General features: G+C 42.0%; 1 protein-coding gene across 1 annotated transcript in view; it reads right to left on the bottom strand.

The window, feature by feature from the left end:
• Nucleotides 1-7,424: 7,424 nt before the first annotated feature.
• LOC114570549 (metal transporter CNNM4) overlaps nt 7,425-19,810 on the bottom strand; it is a 35,415-nt gene continuing 23,029 nt past the window's right edge. The window contains exons 6-8 of the mRNA XM_028600876.1: nt 18,978-19,074; nt 8,707-8,882; nt 7,425-7,913 (exon numbers count right to left, since the gene is read on the bottom strand). Coding sequence (XP_028456677.1) covers nt 7,425-7,913; nt 8,707-8,882; nt 18,978-19,074 — 762 coding nt within the window. The remainder of the gene's footprint in view (nt 7,914-8,706; nt 8,883-18,977; nt 19,075-19,810) is intronic.

Genomic DNA, 19,810 nt, shown 5'->3' with positions numbered 1-19,810 from the left:
AAAGTTTATACTGGTGCGTTGGTGTGTGTGTGTGTGTGTCCATCTCTTTAAGAGAATAGCAGGGCCTGTGTGTGTGTGTGTGTGTGTGTGTGTGTGTGTGTGTGTGTGTGAGAGAGAGAGCCATACATTTAGCCACTTTTTGCTTTTTCAACCACTAGGAAACCCAATACACATGTACGTTAAGTACATTTCCCACCGTCAATTCTGGTTAGGTGTGGTAGAGCGAGTGAGAGAGTGACGGTGATTATCTTCAGAGTTAGTAGCGACTCTAGAGTCCTAGTGAGAGGAACAAAGAGTCTCCCCTGTTCTTTCTGACCACGGTGGGAGATCTGGAGCAGGAGAAGTTAGAATCTCTCCTTGATCTCATGTTGTTTATGGAGAAGGAGAACCAGGAAATGAGTCGGGGGGGAAATGCAACGCTACCAAGCCACGGCCGAGCGACGTGCATCGCCTCAACATGTAGTTACATTTTCCGAGAGGTGCGCGTCAGGCTACGGCGTAGGGCCGGTGTCTCCACGTATATCTACGTACGTACATTTAACGCAAAAGCATAAATCACGCTTTAGACAATTAGCTGACTCATCGCTGAATTACTTTTTTTCCAAGAAACTCCTGAGCACATCTCTGATAAACACCAGTTTTAAAGTAGCGCTTTTGCATCATTCTTTGAGGAGAAGCTCAAGTTTTACAGATGTGTTGATTAAATCAACTAAATCGATTGGTGGAGAAAATCACGGGAGCAAGAATTCCTTTAAAACGAGGACAGCCCCAATCGCCCGGCCCCAGGTTTGCTGTGCAGTAGTTTGGTAAAGCACTGATTAATGTACCAAAAACATGGCTGCAAAAAAAAAAAAAAAAAAAAAAAAAAAAAAAAAAAAAAAGACATAATAAGGTCTGAAAACAGTTAAGACCTTAAGAAAATAAAATAAACCTCCTTTATACACATTGGGCTTCGTGGTGCAGTTAGGTCAGTGTAACGCTTATCAGTTCAGTTTTCTAACACAAACGGACATTTGGAAAAACAGAAAAATGGGTTCAAATATCCAATTTTTCATTTTCTTCCACCTTGACAAATTAAAAAATTGGATCTTTAAACAGTTTTTCCAATTTTCTGTTTTTTATTCAGAGGATCAGAAATTTAGGAAATTACAAAATTGCATCTGAGCTCCAATTATTCAATACTGCCGTGGTATTCTCTCCCTCTACTTTGCGGAATATGCAGGTCATTAACTGCATATGGACCAAAAAAACTAAAAACTGATAGACTTTGGGGGTCAGAGGTGCAACTGATGGTTTCGAGTGGGGGGCGAACGAGGGAGAGAATACCACGGCAGTATTGAATAACTGGAGCTCAGACTCAATTTTGTAATTTCTGAAATTTCTGATCCTCTGAATAAAAACAGAAAATTGGAATAACACGTTAAAGATCCAATTATTTTAATTTGTCAAGGCGGAAAAAAATGAAAAATTGGATATTTTAAACCATTTTTTCTGTTTTATCCAAAAGTCCGTTTGTGTTTAGAACACTGAACATTGATAAGCGTTACACTGACCCAGTTCCCAATCATTTCTTAAAATAATTAAATTACCACAGTGAACCTGGGGTCTCTTTTTAGGGGGGGAGGTATGGGGCCCCAGAGCAGGTTGTTAATCCAGTTTTGAGAAATCATCTCACAACAAGGGCAAACGCTTTGGAATATTTGCTTTTTCAGATTTACACAAATTACAAGTTTAAAGTGTATTTAAAAAAAAAAAAAAAACATTGCTAGCTTATACAACGGTTGTTCTTTTTTTTTATCTTTTCAAATATCATCAACAAAATACTGCATCTTCACAGTCACTTAAAATGGTTTCGGCGTCGCTGCGTACATTTGGAGAAACACAGTAGGTTAGATTACAACATGCTAGCAGCTTTAATGTCTGAGCTCAGTCCTGCTACAGTCGTCTTTGGGTTCAATCTCTTTATCGCCACCGGGACGCTTCCTCCGGCTCCTTATCTGCTCCGAACACGGGTTGAACTGGTTCAGTATCATTTACACACACAATAAAATGTACTTCACATTGTTGCAAGTGCGACACATGATTTGGTACAGTTCCAGGAGGGTTCGGCCCTGACGGGAGAGTGAAGACATGCAGTGGGATGTTTTGCTGTCCATTAAATCTCGTCAGGTTATTGTGCTGCGAGCATTTCCTCGCAAGAGATTCAAGTGTCAATCCTTAACCCTCGGCTTACTGCAAGCTCAAAGTTTAACAAATGCATGAGAGAAACAGGAATAGCTCAACACGTTGGGAAACACTTTAAAGGTGGTTACACACCGACCAGACGGCAGAAAAGCCAGTCGGACTGATCGGTCTCCCCGAGTTGGTCCAAAAACAGTGCCTCAGAACACCCCGAAGAGACGAGACGTAATACGTCTCCATAACAGCAGGCTGCGCTGATCTGTATTGTCGCCCCAAATATGAAAACCGGCAGCTGATTGGACGAACGCGTCACGTGGGGTCTGGTTTCTCTGGAAATTCAAATCCAGACTTCATGGCGGCTCGTTCAGAATACGATCTTATATTGGACTGAAATAGTTAACCGAAACGTGCTTCTGAAAACATTTTTTACAAAATATTTTTATCTGGCTTCCGGGTGTTAAAAACCCTCTTATTTATGAGCTAATCTTGGTGGGAAAAGGTTAAGCTTTTACAGGTGCTGGTAGTCCAATTTAAAAAAAAAAATAAAACTTGGTACAAAGTCAGGCTAGCCGTTTGCCCTTGTTCCCAGTCGTTTAATGCTAAGCTAACTGCGTCATAGCAAACGCAAAAGGTATCGATCCTCTCATAAAAAAAAAAGCACATTTCTCAAAATGTCGAACTAATCCTTAAAACAACTGCTTCGTTATATGAGACTAGTAGGAAATATAATTGAACAGCTAATCCATATTTTCAAAACGTACAGTACAGGCCAAAAGTTTGGACACACATTCTCATTCAATGCGTTTTTTTATTTATTTTCATGACTATTTCATGACATGAGATTCTCACTGAAGGCATCAAAACTATGAATGAACACATGTGGAATTATGTACTTAACAAAAAAGTGTGAAATAACTGAAAACATGTCTTATATTTTAGATTCTTCAAAGTAGCCACCCTTTGCTTTTTTTTTTATTAATAAGGAAATAATTCCACTAATTAACCCTGACAAAGCACACCTGTGAAGGTAAAACCATTTCAGGTGACTACCTCATGAAGCTCATTGAGAGAACACCAAGGGTTTGCAGAGTTATCAAAAAAAGCAAAGGGTGGCTACTTTGAAGAATCTAAAATATAAGACATGTTTTCAGTTATTTCACACTTTTTTGTTAAGTACATAATTCCATATGTGTTCATTCATAGTTTTGATGCCTTCAGTGAGAATCTACAATGTAAATAGTCATGAAAATAAAAAGGAAACGCATTGAATGAGAAGGTGTGTCCAAACTTTTGGCCTGTACTGTAAAAAGACTTTATTTTTGTATGGGAAAGACGGTTGCGTTTGCGTTGCAGTTTGTTATCAGACTCTGTAATAAGAAAATGTAGGAAGGCTCTCAATAAACGTGGACAGCAGATAGTACTTGCTCATAAAAGCTGTAAGCATTAAAAAGGTGCAGTAAGTGATGCTGGGCAAAGATTGTTGATATTTGAACTCAACTGACGCTGCTTGTTGCCGATTGGCTGGAACAGTGTTTTTGTGGCTCGTGCGCTCCTTTCCGTTTGTTTTCCATTGACACAGCCAGGGCTGTGTATTAACACCAGATTTATTTTCAGTGCACACAGAAAATAGAGAGCTAGGTGACCGTGGGGAGACAATGGCTGAACTTAAACTGTTTTTTTTACTGGATTCACATTACGTACTGTACCTTTAAACTAGTTGGATTATTTATTCATGCCACTGCTCTATTGTGTCAAAGTGAACCCACGTTTGCGTTACAGTAGACGTACATTAACTCAGTTGAAATAAGAAATAAAAAGCCCAGTGTAACTTCCAGCCATGAGTTTTGACATCATCTTTGTTTCATGTCCGTGGACGCACAGTGTTAGCCTGACAAGCCAGACCCACATCCAGATGTTGGGTCTGGGAACTCCCCATTGGCAGGGCTCAATCTGAGGGGGCGGGATCAACTGTTGTCTTTCAAATCCCCTCTGCACGTTAGCGCTACAACCAACCAGAGCAACGCTAGCTGATAGATTAAACTTTTGCCGTATCCGGTCGGCAAAACTCCGAACACATCTTCCTATTGTTAAGAATGACTTCAGTGCCGTTCTTTGTTCTTTTCTCAAAGAAAAGCTGAACTCCAAGTCTTCCAGAAGACCTCTGTTCACCAGTAGCAGCAGCAGCAGCCATAAGCCCCGCCCACCGACTCTATACACGATGTGATTGGCCTGACCAGAGTTTGGTTTTTCCAGCTCACAAGCCAACGGAGAGTTGCTAGACTGACCCTGGCTGCAAATTCCATTTGCTGCCGCTAGGGTGGTCTAGATTTCTACTGATTGTGTTGCAACAACTAAAGGTCCAGTTTGGTCGGCTCTTGTGAGGCGGTGGCAGCGCGGTAAAGCGTTGAGAAGGAACACCGCTCGCTGTTCACAGTGTCCCAAGTACCAGGCTTGTCCTTCAACTTAAAACTGGTTTCAAGAACCAAAAAAATAATTAAGAAATTAATAAAATCTCTACAATATAAATAAACAAACTGAATGTCAGCACATAAATATATAAATTAATGTTAATGTACGTGAAATACACATTTAAATATCACTCCTGGAAATTAGACAATTTAAAACATAATGCCAGCTAATTGTCAGCAGCTAAGACACCTTCACATCACTAGAAATATCAACTTAAAAAGGAGCATACCGGTGTTTTTGCAAGTTTTACCAGTGAAATATTAAGTTAAGGCTGCACAATATATGGTTTTCTTATCGTTATCACAATATCAATCGCCGCAATAAACGCATCGTGAAAGACACTCAGAGATTTTTTTGTGTTAGTTAAAAGAAAATATCAGCAGAAAACTGCATTTTAAAATGTAAAATGTAATATCGCCTTTTATATTCAATTCAATGTTCAATTTGTTCAATAAAAGAACATTGGAAATGATTTCCTTTCATTTCTTTTAAATTCATCGAGCAGTCTGTTGTATTTTAGCAGAACACTAAAAGCAGCAGAACTGAGTTCACTTTAACATCTGTTTATTTATCGCAAAGTAATTTCATTATCGCAATATTCGTTAACGATAACGTTATCATATATATCACATATTTTCCTGATATTGGGCAGTGGTGGCCTAGCGGTTAAAGAAGCACAATTGTGTGGTTCAATCCCCAGACCAACCGGATAAAATCTGGGAGGGGAAAGTGAGAGAGCAGCTGAATAAATAAAGGTTAAATAAAAATGTATTGTGCAGCCCTATATTAATATTAAGTGCATTATACTACAGCCAACTGTAACACACCATCCTCTCTGGAGGGACTGAATAGTGGAACGTGGATAAATCAGAAGGCTATAATATTATGTTTAAAGTGTCTTAGCTAACTGTTCCTCTCTGGTAGACATAGGCTGCCAAAATAATCCTTTGACATGCTTAAATCTGATGTTTTTTAGCTATCTAACAGGTAATTTGTTAGCGTTTCAGCCAATAGTTGCATGTTGTAGCGCTCGGTCTCTATGGATGACACAACTCCAGCAGGTTTCAGAAGTCTCACAATTGAAATTCAAGCCAAACTGAAATAAATGGAAACCAACGGATGCCTTGGAAGTTGATAAAATACATAAAACATGCAGAATCACCGGTACGGTTGTTTCACTCTCCGTGAGTACAGGGACTCCGGTCCGCTTGCTGGTAGTTAATTTGACTCACTGACGGATTAATTCACTCGTTCACATCTGGCGTACAAAATTTTTTTTGTCTCAAGTCTAAAGAAAACGCTGAAAAAAAGCTGCCGCCCTATAACTAAAATAAAAACCTTCACTGTTCTAGTTCATACAGTTTTTGGATGGTTCACTCTTTGGAAAAACACAAATGGAAATTGAATAAACTAAAAAATAAAACAATTTAACACCCTCCATCACCGATCTGGACAGTTTTCAGTTGACTTAAAGGGCCAGTTCACATAAATTACTTTAAAAAACAACACGAACAACAACAACACAACGTGTAAATAGCTTCAGTTTTCTGTGAAGAGGTTCAGAGATTATCTGCCTCTGAAATAATATAACTTTCCCTTTTACTTTTACAAAACCTGACGAATAAAACCGAAAGCATCTGCAAGTCTGTTTTGTAATCCTGGTGAACTGATCCTTTAAAAAAAAAAAAACACCCTCATACACAACCCTTGTCTATAGTTCCAGTCATACTCACTAGTGTTCCCTTAAGTTCCGCCATCTTTGTAGTCTCTTCTGGATCTTTTTCAGCGTTGTTTGGAGGGGGAACATGCAGGACGGGATAAAGGAGGATCTCGGTTAACAAAACACACATCAAGTGCTGATCCTCAGAGTCCCTACGGAAAGGTTCAACGAGCAAACACGAAGTAGTGTGTGAGTGTGTGTGTCGTATGAGTGAGTGAGTGCACTAGGGCTGCTCCCTCTTAGTTGATTAGTCGACTAATCGGTCATTTTGGTCTTAGTCAACTAAGATTTCTTTAGTCCATTAGTCATGTTTGATGCTTTTTTTTCATGCTGAATGACTTATTTCCAAGAAACGTACAGTGCAGGCCAAAAGTTTGATTGACACCCCTTCTCATTCAATGCGTTTCCTTTTTATTTTCATGACTATTTACATCGTAGATTCTCACTGAAGGCATCAAAACTATGAATGAACACATATGGAATTATGTACTTAACAAAAAAGTGTGAAATAACTGAAAACATGTCTTATATTTTAGATTCTTCAAACCACCCTTTGCTTTTTTTTATTAATAAGGGAACAAATTCCACAAATTAACCCTGACAAAGCACACCTGTGAAGGTAAAACCATTTCAGGTGACTACCTCATGAAGCTCATTGAGAGAACACCAAGGGTTTGCAGAGTTATCAAAAAAAGCAAAGGGTGGCTACTTTGAAGAATCTAAAATATAAGACATGTTTTCAGTTATTTCACACTTTTTTGTTAAGTACATAATTCCATATGTGTTCATTCATAGTTTTGATGCCTTCAGTGAGAATCTACAATGTAAATAGTCATGAAAATAAAAAGGAAACGCATTGAATGAGAAGGTGTGTCCAAACTTTTGGCCTGTACTGTACGAGCACATCTCTGGTAAACACAAGAATTAAAGTGGTAAACTCAGATTTACAGATCTGTCGATTAAATTAACTAATCGATCAGTTGATACAACTGAACGAGTGTTAGTCGACTAAGAATTTCTTCAATCGAGCACAGCCCTAGAGTGCACAGGTAGTTTAGATGGTGCTTTCCGTGTGTCCGTGACTGATGGTGTGGAGGTGTGGGTGTGCCAGGCTGTAGCTGGGCCTGCGGAGGCCCGGACAGTTCTGCTGCTCACTGAGCAGAGTGGTGGTCTCTCCCGGTCCGTTATCCGGGCCGGGAGATGGCGCCTGCTGCTGGGTCTTGGAGGGCAGAGTCGGGTGGGGGTTAAAAGGGCACGTCACTGCGCTCACGGAGGACGGAGAGGGTTGGGAGACGGGCGTGTGGTTGCACGGCGGCGGAGCTGCGCGGCTGCTCGGTGGCGGCTGAGCGTTGGAGCTGGGCGGCGGGCGCTGTGCCGGGGGAGGCGTGGCCAGCGGCAGCGGGCCGCGAGTCCCCGCCGGCGGCGGCGTCACGGGTGGCACAGAGACGGACGTGTCCAGGCGAGCGTGACTGCCCTCCGGAGACTGCGGCGTGCTGTCCAGCCTGGACGCCAGGAGACCATTCTGGTACTGAGCGCGAGTGATCTGAGGACAAAACCACATCCATAAGACAATTTAAAGATATAAATATGTAAGAGGTTTTTATCAAACTTACCTTTAAAAGCAACGTGGTAGGGCTGCACAATATCGCCATCGCGATATCAACTCAACAATATTCTCACTGAAGGCATCAAAACTATGAATGAACACATATGGAATTATGTACTTAACAAAAAAGTGTGAAATAACTGAAAACATGTCTTATATTTTAGATTCCTCAAAGTAGCCACCCTTTGCTTTTTTTGATAACTCTGCAAACCCTTGGTGTTCTCTCAATGAGCTTCATGAGGTAGTCACCTGAAATGGTTTTACCTTCACAGGTGTGCTTTGTCAGGGTTCATTAGTGGAAGTTTTTCCCTTATTAATAAAAAAGCAAAGGGTGGCTACTTTGAAGAATCTAAAATATAAGACATGTTTTCAGTTATTTCACACTTTTTTGTTAAGTACATAATTCCATATGTGTTCATTCATAGTTTTGATGCCTTCAGTGAGAATCTACAATGTAAATAGTCGTGAAAATAAAAAGGCATTGAATGAGAAGGTGTCTCCAAACTTTTGGCCTGTACTGTATTTTGTTGTATCCTGGTTTTTTCCTGCCGCCACGGCATCACAATTTTATGAATGAAGAAACGTAACAGTGCTGATAACTCCTCTGTATCAGAAAAGAAAGTAAGGCTCTATCTCGAGAGTTACCTGAACTCAGCTTCTCTTAGACATGAGTTGGGAACCACTGGCTTAGAGCACCTTTAAGTCGAGGAGTTGTCTGACTGGTACTTGCCTTGACGAACTGCAGGTCTGTGAGAGCTCGCACGCAGAAGTCCGGTATGTACTGGAAGGGCGTGCCGGGGATCTGAGTGACGCTCCCGCCGACGGAGCCGCTTTCTGGCGGGCGCTCGGCGCAGCTCAGAGACGCCGAGCGGTTGAGGTTGGCCCCGTGTGAGGGAGAACGAAACTCTGGGGATGGACGGAGAAAAGAGACGAGTGAGAGTGCGAGGAGGAGGCAAGGAGAGCACGACAAAACACACAAACACGCTTTGACGTGAACTGAAGCCCGAAAACACCGGGAAACAACGGGGGGGGGGGACAAAATGGCGTGAGAACAAGATGAGAGCGTGAAGCGCTGGATGACATCACACAACATGTTAATGTCGACATGACACACGTCTACTGTGATGGATCGGTGCTAGGGGTGAGTTTGTGTTGGTTATGCAAAGAATGCGACAAACGTGCCACGTGCGATGAGGCCCGAGTGCATCGTTTGAGCATTTCAGTGTCACAACGAGACGTGGTCTGAGCTCAGAGGAGGAAGCTCTCTCATTGGCTGGTTTTAGTGATGGAGTCATGGAGGGTGACGTTAGGGGGGCAGGAAAACATCCCTGTGATCTTGGAAAGTTAAAGGACAGAGAGAGAGAGAGAGAGAGAGAGAGAGAGAGAGAGAGAGATGATTAGTATACTTGAGATCAGTGTCGTGTAGAGGAGATCGAGTGCGAGGCACGGGAAGCCTTTGTGCTTAAAGGAATGGTTCAACATTTTGGGAAATACTCTCGATACCAAACTTTGGAGCTACAGCTCATTAGCTTAGCTTAGCATAAAGACTGGAAACAGCTAGCCTGACTCTGTCAGAAGGGATCTCTAAAACTCACTTATTCACACATTATATCTCGTTTTTGTTGTTGTTGTATAGAGAGGCGAAGTCCCTCCCCTTCCGGTGTACCCCACGGGACCTTATTTCGGGAAAAATATGTACACCTGACTACAGAGTCTCCTGTAGTCAGGTGTGTCCTCCAGTCTGAGCTAGTGTCTCCTGTAGTCAGGTGTGTCCTCCAGTCTGAGTCTGAGGTGTGAAAAGGCCCTTAGAGACTTTGGGCTCTGTAGTCCTTTTGATTACTTTTTTTCACAGTCTAATGCTACAACAGTTTTGCGACAAACTGAGAATTTCTTGACTTGCTAAATTATCTTTCAAATTGACGATCATCGTATGTGTAATTCATGGATCAATTCAAACAAGATCAAAACATTATCTGTCTCTCCCCACTCACTGCTGGACATGTTTTTCCCCAAAATAAGTTCCCATGGTGGTAAATGTATTCAAACATCATATAACCTGTACATATTACCTTTGGACAGAGCCAGGCTAGCTGCTTCCAGTCTTTATGCTAAGCTATCTGGCTGTAGACTCATATTTGAAGAAAATCTCATCTAACCATCTGCAAATATGCTCAAGCAAATGAGCATATATCTCAAAATGTCAAAACTATTCCTTTAACCAGAGGTCTAGGTGTTATAGGAGTTGTATATGAATAATATCTGACCACAGATCAGTGGTTAGAGGGGAGGCAGTGGTGACGGGGTTAGAACATAAAAGGGCGCCGCACCTCGAGCCCCATCCAGCAAGTTTGTCTGACTCTCTTCACGCTGTAACGATCGGAGAGTTAACGATCCGCTGTGGTCCGATCAACGATCAGTGAGGAACCCGACTGCCCTGGAGGTAAACTGACCTGAGCTAGAGCAAAGTTTAGCGCTGCAACTACTGATCGTTTCTGTAATTAATGCGTCTATTTTAGAGCCGAAGTACATCAGACCGTCAATCATTCAGTCGACAGAAAGTTAATCGAGAAATGATTTGAAAACAGATTCAGTTTGAGTCATTCAACAAGCAAGGAAACTCCGTTATCTGAGAGGCAATTCCATATCTATCTGTTTCGTATGGTTGGCTGTAGAAAACAACCAAATTTAGATTCTGGGAATTTATATTTTGCTTTTCCAAGATTTGTTTATTTAGTGTTACGGCAGAAAAAAAACATCTTGCACGAGTTACTAGGGGTGTAAGAAAAAAATTGATACACTTGCGTATTGCGATATTTTATTTAGCGATACTGTATCGATTTTCAAAAACGCAATATCGATTTTTATTTTTTATTTTTTTTAAGTTTACGTGCAAAAATATTCATATTAGACAGTGGTTCACGTTTATGTTGTGTTTAAACCCTCTACCGCTAGATGGCTCTGCTGAGACGCACCACTAGTGTCATCACCTAACAGGGCCTAGCAGGGCCTAACAGGGCCTAACAGGGCCTAACAGGGCCTAACAAGGCCTAGCAGGGCCTAGCAGTGCCTAACAGGGCCTAGCAGGGCCTAACAGGGCTTAACAGGGCCTAGCAGGGTCTAACAGGGCCTAGCAGGGCCTAGCAGGGCCTAACAGGGCCTAGCAGGGCCTAACAGGGCCTAACAGGGCCTAACAGGGCCTAGCAGTGCCTAACAGTACTGTGAGAGTGACTTCTTGCTAGAAGCTAACAACGTAGCTGTGGCTGAACTTTGGCCTACTTTAGCATATCAACATTAGCTCACTAAGAACCTTGGAACCACAATCCCAAACTGGCAGGTTGATTTTCTGTGTACTGAATTGTTTACCTAAAGTAAACTTCTTTGACTTTTATGAACACCATGTCTTTTTTTTAAAATATTAGTTTTTCTAAAATTATACTTAAAATCCCAATATATCGCCTTACGCACAGTATCGAAATATAGATTCTTGCCAATACACAGCCCTACTAGTTACAGTTTCCCTGTTAACCTGTTAATGACACAAACATGTCTCATAACTAACATTTTGATGTTTGTATTTATACAGAAAACATCCCTGCACACCTGAATGTGTGACGTGTGCATGGGAGGACTGAAGGGAAAAGAACTTTGGTTTCTTTTGTTGAAGTAAAGTTTGAACTCATATCAACGCTAGTGTTGAAACGTTTCAAATCCTACCAATCAAAAAGCTCAAACTATCAGTTAAGACCCTGTTTTCATTTAATTTGTTTTTAAAGCAGTCTGAACGAGGTCCGTTAATTGTTCAGAAAGAAAAACTCGTACACACTGCGTGCCGACTGAAATGAAATCAACATGCAGCCCTCATCTAAGATTAGTTTTCAATTAATTTCAATAAGTCCAATTTACTCTGTGAAATGTAATAAATGCAAAGAAAAATAACGATCACAATTATCCAGAACTCAATTTGACGTCTTTAAATTGCATGTTTTATTGAACCAACAGTCCAAAACCTGAAAAATATTCAAATTGCAAAGCTATGAAATGGAGAGAAGCAGCAAATCCTCACATTAATATTTGACATTTTATGCTGATTTGGTTGACAGCAGAATAACTTAGATTTAAAAATCAGGTCTCTGCGCTTCTCACCAAAATGTGTCCTCAGTATCGAAACCTGTTTTAGATTGTTTTAGTATTTCAGCAAAAGCCTTTAACAGATGCTTGTATTTAAACAATATTTCACATTTGAGAACTTTGGTTTCTTTTGTTGAAGTAAAGTTTGAACTCATATCAACGCTAGTGTTGAAACGTTTTCAAATCCTACCAATCAAAAAGCTCAAACTATCAGTTAAAGGTGCAGTAGATAGGATTGCAAAGATCCAGGACAAAGCCAAAAAATTTGAACATCAACAACTTCTCAGTCCCTCCCCCCCTTTCTGCTAAAGCCCAAAACAGTCTCCTAAGCCCCTCCCCCCACAAGGGAGAATGAATGTGTGTGCATGAGCAGTGATTGACACGCAGTTAGACACCCCCCCTCCCTGGCCCTGATTGGTGCATCTGAACAGGGAGAGGTGGATTTCTGCAAATCCCACTCCAGGCTGTAGGTGGAGCCAGAGGAGCTGGATTTATGTTTTAATGACCTGCTTCATGTAGTTCTACTGGAACATAGGGTCAGTTTCAGCAGATATGACAGAAAGGTAGTTTTATAAGGCTTACCTACTGCATCTTTAAGACTGTTTTAATCAATCTGAAGAAGGTAAAAGGGCGGTTGTTTGTTCAGAAAGTCATAAAAGAAAAACAAACGGTAAATTAAACCTTGCTGTATGCTAAAGTGTATTTATTACGGGCCTGTACTTGCTGGATCTGGGCTCTGGAGATGATGAAAATAAAATATAAATGGTGTAGAGGCTAAAAGAAGAACCCCTCCCTCCCCTCCCCTCCCTCCCTTGTCCGGCCCCATGCGAGAGTTTACCTGGGAAACGAGAGAACAGAGAAAACCTCTTAAGAGAAAGGCGTCGTGGAGGGGGAGACGCCACCGATGGGGAGAGAGGGGGGGTGACGGCTGAGAGAGGGAGAGGAGGAGGAGGAGAACGAAGGAGCAGAGAGAGAGATTTAGAGGTTTATTTGTTTTAAATCACATCTGCAGCGCTCTGCAGGGGTTTATCGCGCATGTTGACAAAAAAAATTTAAAATAAATATTTTTATTCATTAGCTTATTTGACAGGGAACCACAAAACAGCCACGAAATCACCATCACCAAACCCTCCAGACCCCATTTAAATAAACCAGTAATTTTATCAGCGTAAAACACACTTCATTCAAATTCGACAGGAACAAAATAAAACTACCAAAAGCCGTCTTGGTTCATCTTTCCACTGTTCCAACAATCACCACTCTGGTTTGGTTGAAATAAACACTTAATTCACCCATTTACATTTGGAGATATGCTGGCTCTATACACGCTAAAAGTCCTGATTATTTACATGGAGTCTGGTGGAGATATGCTGGCTCTATACACGCTAAAAGTCCTGATTATTTACATGGAGTCTGGTGGAGATATGCTGGCTCTATACACGCTAAAAGTCCTGATTATTTACATGGAGTCTGGTGGAAATATGCTGGCTCTATACATGCTAAAAGTCCTGATTATTTACATGGAGTCAGGTGGAGATATGCTGGCTCTATACACGCTAAAAGTCCTGATTATTTACATGGAGTCTGGTGGAGATATGCTGGCTCTATACACGCTAAAAGTCCTGATTATTTACATGGAGTCTGGTGGAGATATGCTGGCTCTATACACGCTAAAAGTCCTGATTATTTACATGGAGTCTGGTGGAGATATGCTGGATCTATACATGCTAAAAGTCCTGATTATTTACATGGAGTCTGGTGGAGATATGCTGGATCTATACATGCTAAAAGTCCTGATTATTTACATGGAGTCTGGTGGAGATATGCTGGCTCTATACACACTAAAAGTCCTGATTATTTACATGGAGTCAGGTGGAGATATGCTGGCTCTATACACGCTAAAAGTCCTGATTATTTACATGGAGTCTGGTGGAGATATGCTGGCTCTATACACGCTAAAAGTCCTGATTATTTACATGGAGTCTGGTGGAGATATGCTGGCTCTATACACGCTAAAAGTCCTGATTATTTACATGGAGTCTGGTGGAGATATGCTGGCTCTATACACGCTAAAAGTCCTGATTATTTACATGGAGTCTGGTGGAGATATGCTGGCTCTATACACGCTAAAAGTCCTGATTATTTACATGGAGTCTGGTGGAGATATGCTGGATCTATACATGCTAAAAGTCCTGATTATTTACATGGAGTCTGGTGGAGATATGCTGGCTCTATACATGCTAAAAGTTCTGATTATTTACATGGAGTCTGGTGGGTTTGGTGATGGTGATTTCGGGGCTGTTTCAAGATCTTACTCTTTAACTAAAAGGTCTATCTCTGTAGGGATCCTTTCCATAATGTAGTCAGACACTTAGAATAATAATCTGAGTCTGTCAGCGGCAAAAACTGAACTTTTAGTGGACGGAAACTGACGGTGCGCAATTGCCCGATATGATTACATTGAAGCCCACTTCGGGGCTGCCGGTTACAGCGTTCTTGCTCAATACTGGACCAACTTCAAAGATATTTGTTCAGATCAGTCACTAAGACACCAATGCATGAGAAAATAAGGTCCAAGTTAAAAAAACAACAACGCAATTACAGTTTAAATTTCTGAATCAACCATTTTGAAAATCTGCAAGTTCCTGATTTATCTTTCTAACCGAGAAAGATTAAAGTTTAAAAAAAAACACACATTTGAGCGTTTCAGGATGAGAAATGAACACGTGTTTGACGCATACATTTGACAGTGCACATGCACACACACGGAGCTGCACCATGTGCACATGAAGCACAGACAAGCTGGTCGTCCAGGAGACAGAAACAGCTCGACAGGGAAAGGGAAAGGGGGGAGAGCAGAAGAAAAGAACAAGAGGAGACATTTTAATTAAGCAGTTTTGATGCTGAACCACTAGGAGTCCCCGGTGTTACAGCGAGTCAGAGTGGCCACACGCGGCGGTGCTGCCTGCACGCTGACACCACCCGGCCGCACAGAGAGACTTCTTCTCAGGTAGGCTTACATCACCCTAAACACAACCTCCACCTTTCAGAAAGGTAGTAACCTGCATCTACAGCTGCATCACTCTGTGTCCACGGGCGTACATTTAATTTAAAATGCTCATATTATGCTTTTTGGCTTTTTCCCTTTCCTTTATTGTGTTATATATCTTTTTTTTGTGCACGTTATAGGTTTACAAAGTGAAAGAGCCCAAAGTCCCCCCCCAAAGGGACTTACCATCTCCAACAGAAAACACTGTTCACCAACTGCTCCAAACAGCTCTGTTGTAGTCCAGCCTTTACTTCAGAGACCAACGTGGTCACTTTGTAACACTGCGTTATAATGCTACGCCTAGCTGCTAGCATGGTACACCCTCATACTCTGCTTCTGACTGGCTAGTAGTCCTTACCTAGCTACTGTCAGGACTGCGCAAATCATACTCTGCTTCTGACTGGCTAGTGGTCCTTACCTAGGTACTGTCAGGACACACCCTCATACTCTGCTTCTGACTGGCTAGTAGTCCTTACCTAGGTACTGTCAGGGCACGCCCTCATACTCTGCTTCTGACTGGCTAGTAGTCCTTACCTAGCTACTGTCAGGACACGCCCTCATACTCTGCTTCTGACTGGCTAGTAGTCCTTACCTAGGTACTGTCAGGGCCACGCCCTCATACTCTGCTTCTGACTGGCTAGTGGTCCTTACCTGGGTACTGTCAGGACCGCCGTCATACTCTGCTTCTGACTGGCTAGTGGTCTTACCTGGGTCCTGTCAGGGCGTGCCAGTCAGAGCGGGGTGTGCAGGTGTGCTGGGTAAGGCTAGCCAGTAGCTAGGTAAGGACCACTAGCCAGTCAGGAAGCAGAGAATGAGGGTGTGCCCTGACAGTACCTAGGTAAGGACCACTAGCCAGTCAGAAGCAGAGTATGAGGGGCGTGCCCTGACAGTAGCTAGGTAAGGACTACTAGCCAGTCAGAAGCAGAGTATGAGGGCGTGTCCTGACAGTAGCTAGGTAAGGACTACTAGCCAGTCAGAAGCAGAGTATGAGGGCGTGCCCTGACAGTACCTAGGTAAGGACTACTAGCCAGTCAGAAGCAGAGTATGAGGGCGTGTCCTGACAGTAGCTAGGTAAGGACTACTAGCCAGTCAGAAGCAGAGTATGAGGGTGTACCATGCTAGCAGCTAGGTGAGCATTATAACGTGTGTTACAAAGTGACCACGTTGGTCTCTGAAGTAAAGGCTGGACTACAATAGAGCTGTTTGGAGCAGTTTGTGAACAGTGTTTTCTGTTGGAGATGGTAAGTCCCTTTGGGGGGGACTTTGGGCTCTTTCACTTTGTAAACCTATAACATGCACAAAAAAGACATATAACACAATAAAGGAAAGGAGAAAAAGCCAAAAAGCATAATATGAGCACTTTAAAGCTCCTCATCTGGATCCCTGCTGGCTAAAAGTCACAAATTATTATACCTGATGAAATCCACACAGTTACACACATTCACACCTGGAAGCCCTGTGGAAAGAAAAGGTTATATTGAAACTGGACAAAATAAAGACTTGTTGGCTCTACACAGGAGAAAAGGTAAGAGGGTTGTAACAGAGGTTGCTGCTCTGAGGGAAAAAGAAAGAAGTGAAGCATTTCACTGAAATATTATAAAGATCTTTTTTTTCTAAAAACTCTTAATATGGAAAGCAAAGATGTAGACGGCTTATGATGCGTTATTGATTGCAGCAGATGTTAAATCTCTTAGAAGATACATTTTTTAATTTTAAAATTGCTTTAAAACAGAAAGTGTGAAAATGTTTTCATCAATAACAATTGAGAGTAAAAACTAGCAATTGCAACCCTCTCTGACCAAACAACCGTTGAACAAGCAGAACATGAACATGAAAACAAGCTAATAATATAGATTGTTGTTTACCAAATTGTCAGAAATAATGAAAATGCATAAAATTCTGTCAAATAAAGTAACGCTGACTCCTTGTCTTTACTGTACGCGGGCAGATCATGCTTACTGTCGTGGCCAGTCGACCCCCAAAGGCCCAAAGGTCCCATATTTTGCTCATTTTCAGCTTCGTGCTTGCATTTTCAGTTTCTACTACATGTTCCCTAACCTGTCCACGCCAGATGGATCGCTTCGCATTTGCTCGGCATATCCATCTGGGAACTTACCGTTGGAGAACTTTTGGGAAGGGGCAAAAATCTTGGTTAGCTGATTGGATAAACCATCTGTCTATCACCACCTATAGTTGGTGATAGACGGGCCAAATCAACCAATCAGATCAACGAAGCGTATGAAAATACAACCACAAGCCAGGCTACCCCTGCTGCTGCTGCAGGCAAAGCATAGCTCCTTAGCTCAGCAAGCTAGCAGCATGTCGGTAAAGGAGATTTGTCGTTTGTGTAACGAGAATTTAGGAATAAAAGGCCCCATTTCAGCTCCATATTCCAAAAGAAGGATCCAAGAGAAAAAAGCATTAGCGAGCGGCTAACAGAATTAGGGCTACCGCTGGCTGATAATCCTGGTTAGCTGATTGGATAAACCATCTGTCTATCACCACCTAACCCACCTCAAAACCAACGCTGATTGGTCGGTCGTTTGGCTAACAGCTCCAAATTTTCTCTGCCTCAAGATGTCAGACTGATCTGGGAGTGGAAAACTGGAGCTCGCCAGATCAGGACGGTCTCACGAGGCTACATGTTCCCATGCTTTAATGTTCAAAATCAAGAAGCGAATAGTTCAATAACAGGACTTTAGTTCATGAAAAGCTTCGTTACAAACTCTTACGAGGATAGAAGAATGTCTCTTTTAGTCTCTGACGGCTCGGAGGACAGAAGACGAACTCTGTCTGAACTCGGGATGTTTCCCAATTTGGATTAAGCCAATTGACTTCTTCAAAGACAAAGCTTCATTAGGGGGTTTTAATCAGTGGGTTGCGGAAAACACAAAGACATTAAGTTCCATTAATTAGGATTATTTCTGATTAAAAAGGAAAGGATCTTCCTCCACCACTGGTGTGCAGTAGTAACAGGAAACACATGTCACTAGAACAGGTGTCTTCAACGTTTTTTTAAGCCAAGGACCCCTTAACTGAAACAGAAACGCGGCAGGGACCCCCTACTACATATATTGTATAAGCTTAAGTATATTTATTTATTTTATATTTGTATATTTAGGGCCTTTATAGATACCTTTTTTTTACATAGAATACTAAGCTATTCAAGCTATTCAAATAGCCTAATAATTGTCGGCATGATTTTATGAATTATTTTATAAATCATGATGTGGAACAGTCAATACTTTGGGATGAACTGTATCTGTGGATGGTTACCTTAGTGACTACATTACCTATAGGCCAGTAAGCCTATCATCAGTGGGGATTTATATTAGCTAATAATATGTTGGAATCATGTTAAGACTTTTTAAAACGTTCAAAAATTTACAATAATTTGGAGGCCCCCTACAATGACTCTGAGGACTCCCTAGGGGTCCCGGACCCCCTGTTGAAGACCCCTGCACTAGAACATTCAAAAACGTATGAAACGTATTTAACAATAATACTAATTGTAACAATCTGACTGGTGCACCCCTATCCAAAAGCTCAACCAATGTTTTTGTTTAATGTATTTTTGTTGATGTTGAAATGGATTTTAAAACATATGGTTTCGAAAAAAGTATCAATTTTTTAAAAATATTTCTGCGCTTTCACAATAAATTAATAAATATAATGAGAGAGAGTGTGTGCGTGCGTGCGTGCGTGCGTGTGTGTGTGCGCACGTGCGTTCGTGTGTGCCTGTGTGTGTGTGTGTGTGTGTGTGTGTGTGTGTGTGTGTGTGTGTGTGTGTGTGTGTGTGTGTGTGTGTGTGTGTGCCGTCTCACCCAGTGATGGTGAGCTCAGAGCCATGACTCCGTAGTAAGAGAACGGACCGGTTTCAAACTTCATGTTTTCGTTTCCAGCTTCCACTTCCACTCGCCCCTGAAACACACACAGAGGACATTTTGATTAATTAGGACATTATTTGACTGTGTGTGTGTGTGTGTGTGTGTGTGTGTGTGTGTGTGTGTGTGTGTGTGTGTGTGTGTGTGTGTGTGTGTGTGTGTGTGTGATTGTATGCTCTGCTGTTCAAAATCCAGAAGTCGTCTCGTCTCGTAACAGGTAACAGAAACACATTTGACATCCGATAAATATTACATTCTGCCACAGGTGTCTCTTTACACACACACACACACACACACACACACACACACACACACACACACACACAGGAGCAACTGTGCTCAGCTTGCACGCTCAGTATGCGTGCAACTTGAGGTGCAACCTGAGGTGCAACCTGAGGTGTGGGTAACTCACGTTACCCACACCTCAGGTGTGGAACAAACACACAAAGCCTCCGGGTACAAACACACACTTTCTATCAACGCCAAAGATATAACAACATTCTCTCACTCACACACACACACACACACACACACACACACACACACACACACACACACACACACACACACACACACACACACACACACACACACACACACAGCCAGCTGGTCAGTTAAAATGAATGATAGCACACGCTGAGCTGAACCGAGCATATCCACCTGGTATCAAAATCCGATCTGAGTGATCGGATCCCAAGTGGACAGCTCCAAGTACAGGTGAGAGCGCAGCCAGTTCACTCAGACCACATTCACAGGGGGGGTCAGGCCTCAGG

This window comes from Perca flavescens, chromosome 16, assembly GCF_004354835.1.
Source record: "Perca flavescens isolate YP-PL-M2 chromosome 16, PFLA_1.0, whole genome shotgun sequence".
Lineage (NCBI taxonomy): Eukaryota > Metazoa > Chordata > Actinopteri > Perciformes > Percidae > Perca > Perca flavescens.
Note: the sequence above shows the minus strand (reverse complement) of the source record. Positions and strands in the feature narration are given on the sequence as shown.